Source organism: Pygocentrus nattereri, chromosome 12, assembly GCF_015220715.1.
Source record: "Pygocentrus nattereri isolate fPygNat1 chromosome 12, fPygNat1.pri, whole genome shotgun sequence".
NCBI classification, from domain to species: Eukaryota; Metazoa; Chordata; class Actinopteri; order Characiformes; family Serrasalmidae; genus Pygocentrus; species Pygocentrus nattereri.
The window spans coordinates 31,407,439-31,418,672 of NC_051222.1; the positions used below are offsets into that span (position 1 = coordinate 31,407,439).

The window sequence follows — 11,234 nt, forward strand, 5'->3', positions numbered from 1 at the left end:
AGCCCACACCGGGGAACGGCTGAGAGCCCACACCGGGGAATGGCTGAGGGCTGAGGGGCCGGGTCGGGGAGCCATGCTTGTTGTGGAAAAGCGACGCGTGACCTCACCAGGGAACGGCTGAGAGCCCACACCGGGGAATGGCTGAGGGCTGAGAGCCCACACTGGGGAACGGCTGAGAGCCCACACCGGGGAACGGCTGAGGGCTGAGAGCCCACACTGGGGAACGGCTGAGAGCCCACACCGGGGAACGGCTGAGAGCCCACACCGGGGAACGGCTGAGGGCTGAGAGCCCACACTGGGGAACGGCTGAGAGCCCACACCAGGGAACGGCTGAGAGCCCACACCGGGGAATGGCTGAGGGCTGAGAGCCCACACCGGGGAACGGCTGAGGGCTGAGAGCCCACACCGGGGAACGGCTGAGAGCCCACACTGGGGAACGGCTGAGAGCCCACACCGGGGAACGGCTGAGAGCCCACACCGGGGAACGGCTGAGAGCCCACACCGGGGAATGGCTGAGGGCTGAGAGCCCACACCGGGGAACGGCTGAGGGCTGAGAGCCCACACTGGGGAACGGCTGAGAGCCCACACCGGGGAATGGCTGAGGGCTGAGAGCCCACACCGGGGAACGGCTGAGGGCTGAGAGCCCACACCGGGGAACGGCTGAGAGCTGAGAGTCCACACCGGGGAACGGCTGAGGACCCACATCGGGGAACGGCTGAGGGCTGAGAGCCCACACCGGGGAACGGCTGAGGGCTGAGAGTCCACACCGGGGAACGGCTGAGAGCCCACACCGGGGAATGGCTGAGGGCTGAGAGCCCACACCGGGGAACGGCTGAGGGCTGAGAGCCCACACCGGGGAACGGCTGAGAGCCCACACTGGGGAACGGCTGAGAGCCCACACCGGGGAACGGCTGAGAGCCCACACCGGGGAATGGCTGAGGGCTGAGAGCCCACACCGGGGAACGGCTGAGGGCTGAGAGCCCACACTGGGGAACGGCTGAGAGCCCACACCGGGGAATGGCTGAGGGCTGAGAGCCCACACCGGGGAACGGCTGAGGGCTGAGAGCCCACACCGGGGAACGGCTGAGAGCTGAGAGTCCACACCGGGGAACGGCTGAGGACCCACATCGGGGAACGGCTGAGGGCTGAGAGCCCACACCGGGGAACGGCTGAGGGCTGAGAGTCCACACCGGGGAACGGCTGAGGGCCCACATCGGGGAACGGCTGAGAGCCCACACCGGGGAACAGCTGAGAGCTGAGAGCCCACACTGGGGAACGGCTGAGAGCCCACACCGGGGAATGGCTGAGGGCTGAGAGCCCACACCGGGGAACGGCTGAGGGCTGAGAGCCCACACTGGGGAACGGCTGAGAGCCCACACCGGGGAATGGCTGAGGGCTGAGATCCCACACCGGGGAACGGCTGAGGGCTGAGAGCCCACACTGGGGAACGGCTGAGAGCCCACACCGGGGAATGGCTGAGGGCTGAGAGCCCACACCGGGGAACGGCTGAGGGCTGAGAGCCCACACCGGGGAACGGCTGAGAGCTGAGAGTCCACACCGGGGAACGGCTGAGGGCTGAGAGCCCACACCGGGGAACGGCTGAGAGCTGAGAGCCCACACCGGGGAACGGCTGAGGGCTGAGAGCCCACACCGGGGAACGGCTGAGGGCTGAGAGCCCACACCGGGGAACGGCTGAGGGCTGAGAGTCCACACCGGGGAACGGCTGAGGGCTGAGAGCCCACACCGGGGAACGGCTGAGGGCTGAGAGTCCACACCGGGGAACGGCTGAGGGCTGAGAGTCCACACCGGGGAACGGCTGAGGGCTGAGAGTCCACACCGGGGAACGGCTGAGAGCTGAGAGTCCACACCGGGGAACGGCTGAGGGCTGAGAGTCCACACCGGGGAACGGCTGAGGGCTGAGAGTCCACACCGGGGAACGGCTGAGAGCTGAGAGTCCACACCGGGGAACGGCTGAGGGCTGAGAGTCCACACCGGGGAACGGCTGAGAGCTGAGAGTCCACACCGGGGAACGGCTGAGGGCCCACATCGGGGAACGGGCGAAGGCCCACATCGGGGAATGGCTGAGGTGAGATCGCGGCTTACTAAGTTGTGGCCGCGCATTAGGATCTCGTTCCCATGCTTTACTAAGTCATGGCCACGCCTCAATTTTCTTGTTCCTACACTTTACTAAGTCGTGGCCACACATCATTTTTATTTCACCTGCGGGGCTCCGTAGAAACACCAGTATTACAGAAACATCCTAAGAAACATACCTCACAAGTCAAAGCACCGTTTCCAGTGTAGGTTAAAGCCAGTTATAGTGCACTGTGCTGCCTGACACTGTGTAGAAGAATAAAAACAGAAGTTAAAACAGAAGTTAAAACGCTCTGGAGTTTGTCTTAAAGTTTAGAAAACATTTAGGATATTTTGGCAACTTGGGATGTTTCTGTAAAACCGTTTTAATAGACTTAAGAACTTGTTCTGTAATAGCTTCTGTCCAAATATATATATATATATATATATATATATATATATATATATATATATATATATATATATATATATATATATATAAAAGTATTCTGTCTAATATACGGCTGGGTCCTCAGCCCACATCAGACCCACACACTGTAAAGTGAGGCCCAAATCTGGTCCCAGTCCATTCCACACGCATTGAAGGATGGCGGGTCAAGCCGAGCTGTACTCGAAGCTCAAAGGGCTCGTGGTTCAGTTCGAGATTTCACCATTGCCATCGAGCAGGCAGGGGCTGGTCCATTTTTGGCTTTGTAGGCCAGCATTAGGGTTTTAAATCTGATGCGTGCAGCTACAGGAAGCCAGTGAAGGGAGCGCAGCAATGGGGTGACGTGGCTGAACTTGGGCAGATTGAAGACGAGCCATGCTGCCGCATTCTGGATGAGTTGCAGAGGCTTGATGGCCACATGGGAAGACCAGCCAGGAGAGAGTTGCAGTAGTCAAGCCTAGAGATGACCAGAGACTGCACTAGCACCTGGGCGGCCTATCGGGTGAGGAAGGGTCGGATCCTACGGACCTTTCAAGGTCAACGTGCCCCACTCTTCACTGGGTCAATAGGTCAACACAGGCCTGTCTGTGAACTCAGGGGCTTTCCAGTGTCTAGAATCTCCTGTGCAGTCAGACTGAGGTCGACTCCCTTTGGGAGAGAATTAATGTTCTCTCTTAGGCAATACTGCCTATTTGGTTATTGATTAGAATATCCAATCTACTTGATTACTGATTAAGGGAATATTTATTCAAAATCTGTCAGGCTACTGAGCCCCTAAAGTGCGATGGCAAAAGACATTTGTAATGACACTGCACAGCAGTTTTGCCCCCTTCTGCTATATTTTTTGCGTTCTCCTGCTAAATTAATTACATTCACAAAATGTTTGTAAGGGAACACGACATCGTTCGCCGTACCAGGCGAACACTGGACCTGTTTCAGCCCAGCTGCCCTGCTGTAGAGTGATTACCTCACCACAAGCATTTCACTGCATGAATGTTCCGCAAACGACAAACTTGAAAATCAGACCGCTTTCTGAACGAAGCCCAAAAAAGGGCAGCCAATCAGAACAGACGTCATTTACATACGTCAGTCTTCAAGGCACAGTAATAACAGTACAGTGACAGCCTGTCTAATTCCAACACAAAGAGATGGAAAAATGGGCAGTTAAAAATAAATGTTGACCTATTGGTACATAAAACCACACAAACTTCAACACGGACGTTTTATTTCGTTACGGTCATTTTCAAATAAAAAGCCACACTGAGAATCGTTCTGCTTAGCCAACATTTATTAGTGATTGCACACAAACTTCAGTGTAGGTTCGTACAGGACAGTGCTATTCAGTCAAGCCAAAATATACATTAGACTATACTAAGTATAACTAATAAGCTTAGGGATGTAACATTTCAAATAGTGAGCAAATCCATATTCATGTATTTACTTTAGTAACATTTCAGGAAGACAACATTTAAACAAGTGTACTCGTGGGTTCAGAAATGGGGCCCAAGCAACACTGTGAGCAACAGTTAATCTACTTCTATTTAACACAGTTTAGAAGCAGACAGAGGAAAAAAAAAAAACAACCTTCTATAACAGCGGCTTCTGAGACTAAACCGGCTCAGCGCATTAGGAATAACCCTAGATAGTACTAATAACCCTTCATGCCAATTCTTCCTCAAGTCGAGTGGAGAACCTCTAAAATGCAGGTTGCTCTGAAACGGCACAAGATTTTGTTTTTGGTGGTGTAGTGGTGTATTTTAAGTGCTGTGCTGTGGGCGTCCAGGCTTAGCGTGAGTCATGTAGCGATTTGGAACGCAATGCATTTAGTCTCTTTTCTGTTTATATATATATATATAAAAAAAATCTAATTCATTCGCAGCCCTGTCGCCAGTAAATGGCGTTGCCTGGATACAGTTACCGCAGAGTTGCCACTACAGAGCAAAGCCAAGTACCTTCCTTTGAAATGTGCAGTTTCTAAGTGACGGTGCCTTCAGTGCTTGAGGTTACAGTAACGTTTGAAATGCTTCTTGAATCTTCATGAGCGTCTAATGTGGAGCATGAAAAGCATGGAATATTCATAAAGGCCAGAGCGCAGTGAGCCAACAAACACCGGCAAGCTAGAACGGGGGGTTGGGGGGGGGGGCTTGGGTTCTCACTGGTTCTCAGGGCTTGGGGAGGTCCAAAATGTTCTACAGCCAACAAACAGCAGCAAACTAAAATGTTTGGTTTGTGTGCCATACCTGTGATTGTTCGTTTGGGGACTCTAGAATGTTGGTTCTCAAGCTGGTTCTCAGGGCTTGGGGATCTCCAAAATGTTCTAGAGCCAAAAAACATTGTTTGAATGCTGTACCTGTATGTGATCGTTCGTTTGGAGAGTCTAGAACATTGGTTCTCATGGCTTGGGGGAGTTCCAAAACGTTCTCGCTTTAGAACATTCGAGTTGGTTTGGTGAGTGTTTGTTGGGTGTGTGTGCTCTTGTCCTGAGAATCTCTGAATTGTTTACATGGTCCCTACTAAGTGCTCTGGACTGCAGGCTGGAATTTATCAATAATTTACTGTAAGTCAGTTATTGGGCCCATTTTAAAACACAGACTGTATTCTTCAGCGATTGCGGCCAGCAAGACAGCATAGAGTACACTATTCAGCATATGTTATACTGTAATACCCAGAGCCAAGTGAATCTATTTCTCCAGTGCTTTCTTCCCTTCTCCTCCCCCAGCCTCACACTCTCCCACTTTCCTCTTCACTCTCTACTTCTTGGCCTTGCCCTGAGCAGCGACAGCCTCCATGGCCTTGCGGACAGTCTCCTCGTCTCCAAGGAACTGCATCGGCTTGACTGGCTTCAGGTTCTTGTCCAGCTCGTACAGGATGGGGATTCCAGTGGGCAGGTTCAGCTCCATTATGGCCTCTTCAGACATACCTGAAAAATACACGAACATAAGCCTGAGATTCTACATGAAGTAGCTCATAACCTCGAAAGCTGCATTCTCTTAGGCTGTGTTCACACAGCAGGTAAAAGAGGCCCAAATCTGATTTTCTCACCAAATTTGTGTGTTTGGCTCTTCACATTATCTTGTAAATGTGATCCCTATGCAACATTAGTCTGAACAGATTACACTCCCAAACTGACCCGTATGCGCAAAAGATCAATGCGTTGCGCTGCTTAATGCTGCTTATCCAGAGGTAAACAATCATGACTTCCAACGAACGCCAGTCGCTTTCAGTTTCATCTTTGCCAGCAACACAGAAGCAATCATGAAGCTTCAGTGACAGACAGCTGGGGCTCATCGGCACAGCAAGATATTCAGGCGCACTCAATTCTTTTTGCTTTCAGACCTTTTCTTGATGCCGCAGCCTCGTTCTCTTACGGCCACGCAAGATATATATATATATATTTTATAGCGTTTGATGTTATGATGCATGTGATTAATTCACACATGACCTCACTGATTAGAATGTGTGCATGTGTTTCGTTTCAGGTTAGAAGTTTGTTCTAGAAGCCACTTCTCCACCGTGTGGTCCTGGCTCGACTCGACTCGCTTTTGGTACTTCATTCTCCCCTGCAGATGTAGTACCACCTCAACGCAGCTGGTCATCATAGCAAAATGAAAGTGCCGTGACGTGAAGGAGAAATTTTGTTCAGAAGAGGCTGATATCAGCCAGACAAAGTAGTGATGGAAAACCAGACAAGACAATTCTGGTTGCTCAAAAAAAAGTGATGCAAGAGGCTACGCTAACCTGGTAGCTAATGTCAGCATATGAGCAAATCTCTGCAACCAACCGGTAGACCGTCACGTTTTTATGTCACCTTTCGGTATCAGCTCAGCTCACTTGGAACCTCATCAGAGATGGTACCAAAAAGTACCGGTACCAGATACCAGTTACTACCTTTTGCCTGATGGAAAACCAAAAAAAGCAAGTAGAGTTCAGTCAAGTCGAGCCGGCACTATGCACTGGGAAAATGTGCCTAATAAAGGCAGATACCTACAAGAATACGAACCACTAAGTCAGAAAGCTCAAATATGAGCAAAGACCCCAGCCTTTGAAGCTTTGTCTCAAATCAAATACTTCTATTGTACACTAGCTACGCAGAGAAGGAGGAGAGGCAGAGAAAAGGTGGAGGAATCGGAGGAAACTGCAGTTTGAAGCTCTCTAGGTGCAGTGATGGAGATAACGGCTTTAAGGGCTCAGGGGGTAACGTGGGACAGGTCCTCACCCTCCAGGTGCTTGACGATACCCCGGAGACTGTTGCCGTGGGCGGCGATGAGCACCCTCTTCCCGTCTTTGATCTGGGGGACGATCTCCTCGTTCCAGAAGGGCAGAGCACGAGCGATTGTGTCTTTCAGGCTCTCGCACGATGGCAGCTGGTCCTCCGTCAGGTCGGCATAGCGACGATCCTGTAAAGACGGGCCTCAGATAAGACATCATTCAAAATCTAAAACCATCGCAGTGATAGAAATGCACTCACAGCAGGGCTGCAATGATTAGTCATCAAAGCTGATTAGTCACCAACATGGGCATTTCAGAAAAACACCAACGTGCTGTTTTCAGGCTCCAGACTAGATGTCTGTGCGGGACTGTCAGTCCCACTTCCACCCACTCCCACAGAAAATCTGAATTTGTCCCGCTCCCACCCCCAACCTTGACGTTTTGTCCCACCCCTGCCCCTGCAGTTCCGTAAGCCTGTATATTTTAATTGTTTTACATTTAGCATTTTATATTGTTTCTACATGTGATTTAGTGATCGTTCTACTTTATTTGGGTCATTCATTAATTTGTGGGATTTCTCTTCATGCGTGCTTCAGCTGGCTCCTGTATAGAGGGAGCTGATTCCCCACCCACTCCTTTACACAACACACTCCGCAGGAGTGCAGACCTCTTCTCCAGACTAATATCATCCCACCAGTGCTAATTTCCATTAGCCTGTTAATGGGGATACCTAAGTAAAATTAGCATCAAGTTAACAGTTGTTTCTATTCATGTTTTATAGCATGCTTCAACTTCAACATAGACGTTTAAGCAGACATAACATGTTTTACTTTGTATGCTGAAGTTTAATAGTCTGGAGCCCTGGCTGTTTGTCTTTTCCTAGCATTTGCTAATTTTGATACCTGGCTCTATAATGTTCATATGATCCACAAAGTCATTCTGACAGACTGTGATACACTACAGGAAGCGTAGGGGGCGATACGGCTTCTACTGTTTCATTTAAAAAGCTCTATAATGTTCATATGATCCACACAGTCGCTCTGACAGACTGTAATACACTACAGGAAGCGTAGGGGGCGATACGGCTTCATTTAAAAAGCTCTATAATGTTCATATGATCCACACAGTCGCTCTGACAGACTGTAATACACTACAGGAAGCGTAGGAGGCGATACGGCTTCTACTGTTTCATTTAAAAAGCCTCTATAATGTTCATATGATCCACACAGTCGCTCTGACAGACTGTAATACACTACAGGAAGCATAGGGGGCGATACGGCTTCTACTGTTTCATTTAAAAAGCTCTATAATGTTCATATGATCCACACAGTCACTCTGACAGACTGTAATACACTACAGGAAGCATAGGGGGCGATACGGCTTCTACTGTTTCATTTAAAAAGCTCTATAATGTTCATATGATCCACACAGTCGCTCTGACAGACTGTAATACACTACAGGAAGCGTAGGGGGCGATACGGCTTCTACTGTTTCATTTAAAAAGCTCTATAATGTTCATATGATCCACACAGTCGCTCTGACAGACTGTAATACACTACAGGAAGCGTAGGGGGCGATACGGCTTCTACTGTTTCATTTAAAAAGCTCTATAATGTTCATATGATCCACACGGTCACTCTGACAGACTGTAATACACCACAGGAAGCGTAGGGGGCGATATGGCTTCTATTGTTTCATTCATGAAGTACTCTAATGTTTTTTGTTGTTTTTTTTTACTGTGCATAAACCTTTAAGAAGAACTTTCTGGAGATGAAGATAAGGTTCGAGGATCAGCTCCCCATCAGATTTTATTCAGACAAGGGCTAAACATGGAAATCGACTAGTTCTTTGACTAAACCTGATCTTAGATCTGCTCTGTTGACTCACCTGGCTGATGGTGGAGTAGAAGTCGTGGTCAGACTCCATGGGTGGTGGTGGGATGTCATACGAACGCCTCCAGATCTTCACCTGCTCCTCTCCGTGCTTGGCTGCCGTCTCGGCCTTGTTCAGCCCCGTCAGGCCGCCGTAGTGACGCTCATTCAGACGCCACGAACGGTGCACAGGAAGCCACATCTGATCGATACTGTCCAGAACCAGCCACAGAGTTCTAATGGCTCGCTTCAGCACAGACGTGTAGCACACATCAAACTCATACCCGGCCTCTAGAGGAGAGAAAGGAGGAGAATGACCGCAGTGTTTTAGTCTTTTTTGTTCCTTAGGGCATGCTGCCTTCACAGAGGCTCCTCCACGGCGCTGGAGACCTCCAGTGGAAGATCTAACACCATGCATTACCATTACAAATGGTTTTATATCAAGATTACACCCATCTCTTTCCATTCCATCTTTTGTCATATTCCTGATTCTGTTCCCAGGCTGGCTTCCCTCTTTGAGCTCCTGGTTCAGGTTCTCTGTGCGCTGAGATTTTCTGTTTACTCAGATTTTGCTTTCTTTTTACACTTTCTCAGGCTCAGTGCTTCAAGTGTATTTTGGCTCTTTTTTTTACTGGGACAATTACATTCAAACATAAAAAGAGAAACAAGAAGGAGAGAGAGACCGAATGAAGTAGCAAGTGAGAAGACAAAAGAGAAATACAGAAAACGAAGCATGCAAGGAAAAGAGACCAAGAGAGCAAGAAGGAAGAAGCGAAAAACCAAAGAAAAAGAAAGAAAGAGGGGGAAAAAAGCATGTTGAACATAATGGCAAGAAAAAGTAAAACAAAGCATAAAATGTGCCATAACTTTTGCACATATTTTTGCTATATTTCATGTTCTACTTAAAGTAAAAATTTAAAACTTAAAAAGTTAAACTCCGTAAATAAACTCAATTTACGCGCATAAATTAGCAACATTGCATTTTTAAGCGCGTTCTCTGTGTGTCAGCTTACTTTTCACTTCACAAAACGCTGAATTTGACCAGGTGTACTGGCATATTTATGGGGGAAAGAAAGAAAGAAAGAAAGAAAGAAAGAAAGAAAGAAAGAAACAGGCAAGAAGCAAATAAAAGTATCAAAAAAAAGACAAAAACGAGAAAAAAGGAAAAGTAAAACGAACTCTTCTAGTCTGTAATGTCAGAGTAGAGATTGTTTTCAGCATCACGCTGGAAAATGACAGACTCTTTACTGAAGACACGATGTTCAATAAACTCCTACAGGAGCTTAAAGACAGACTCTAATCATCATGTAAGAGTTCATCCCACACGGCGATTCCACTGAGCGGTGGGACTTTGATGAAAAGAGGATTTAACCAAGCTTGTTATTAAGACAGCCTGTGTGGGCTGCTCTGGAAGTAAGGACTTCTGATTGTGGGCAATTTAATCATTTATACTAGAAATGATCCGTCTATCCTGATGACGTTGACTTCAGACAAAATCTTTCCACAACAGCCAGCGGTGTAGAAACAGAAACTCTCATCAAATTCAAGTTATTTTAATCATGGTAACACTTTCGTGCTAAAACAGGACTAAATGGAAGCCGTTATTTTGTTAGCATACACAGTTTTCGCCTGCGCTGTGAATTGTAGTTTTGCGGATGAGACGTTGAAACGCAGTTAAAGCGGAGCTGGCGCCACAAAAAACTACAACTCCCATGACGCACCGCACAAACGCTCCAGCCGGAGAGACGAGACGCTAACAACACGACAGCGAGAGGGGAAAGAGCTTATTTACAGCTAAAATGAAGGACACAGCTCAACACGGGACACCACACACCTGATCGACTGACTTTAGGTGCTTAAACTTGCCATCTTGCGCGGAATTTCCAGAAATTTCCAGGAGACCAGCCGCTTTCTGGCCTGTTTGAGGGCTAGCTGGTGCTAATTATGTAGAACAACACTGTACATTCAAAATCTAAACTTAAAACTGTCTCCCAAACCCCCCAAACAGACAAACAGCAGACCACCACCCGCACACCCACCTCTGACGGCTCCCACCCAGCCCACAGATACATACATTCATGGACACACCAACCAGCCACAACGTTAAAACCACCACCTTGTACCTACACCCATAGTACTTCCATCACGCCCCCTTTAATCATGTTCTCCAACAGTCAGGACCCTCACAGAGCAGGCACTATTTGGGTGGTGGATCATTCTCAGCACTGCAGTAACACTGACATGGTGATGGTGGTGTGTTAGTGTGCTGTGCTTGTGCGAGTGGATCAGACACAGCAGTGCTGCTGGAGTTTTTAAACACTGTGTCCACTCTCTGTCCACTCTATTAGACACTCCTACCTTGTCGGTCCACCTTGTAGATGTAAGGACGGCAGCTCATCTGCTGCTGCACAGCTTGTGTTGGTCATCCTCTAGTCCTTCAGCAGTGCCGCTGGATATTTTTGGTTGGTGGACTATTCTCAGTCCAGCAGAGACACTGAGGTGTTCAAAAAAACTCCAGCAGCACTGCTGTGTCTGATCCACTCAGACCAGCACAACACACACTAACACGTAACAAAAACAATGAATGTGGGGTAGATGAAAAGCTAATAAATTGGTGTTTTTATTATTTTGTC

The 11,234-nt window shown here is 48.4% G+C and overlaps 1 protein-coding gene across 1 annotated transcript in view; it reads right to left on the bottom strand.

Annotated features, from left to right (window-relative positions):
• Positions 1–3,788: 3,788 nt before the first annotated feature.
• Positions 3,789–11,234, bottom strand: part of pgam1b (phosphoglycerate mutase 1b) — an 11,893-nt gene continuing 4,447 nt past the window's right edge. Inside the window, exons 3-5 of the mRNA XM_017712833.2 lie at positions 8,618–8,892; positions 6,738–6,918; positions 3,789–5,441 (exon numbers count right to left, since the gene is read on the bottom strand). Coding sequence (XP_017568322.1) covers positions 5,272–5,441; positions 6,738–6,918; positions 8,618–8,892 — 626 coding nt within the window. The 3' untranslated portion in view covers positions 3,789–5,271. The remainder of the gene's footprint in view (positions 5,442–6,737; positions 6,919–8,617; positions 8,893–11,234) is intronic.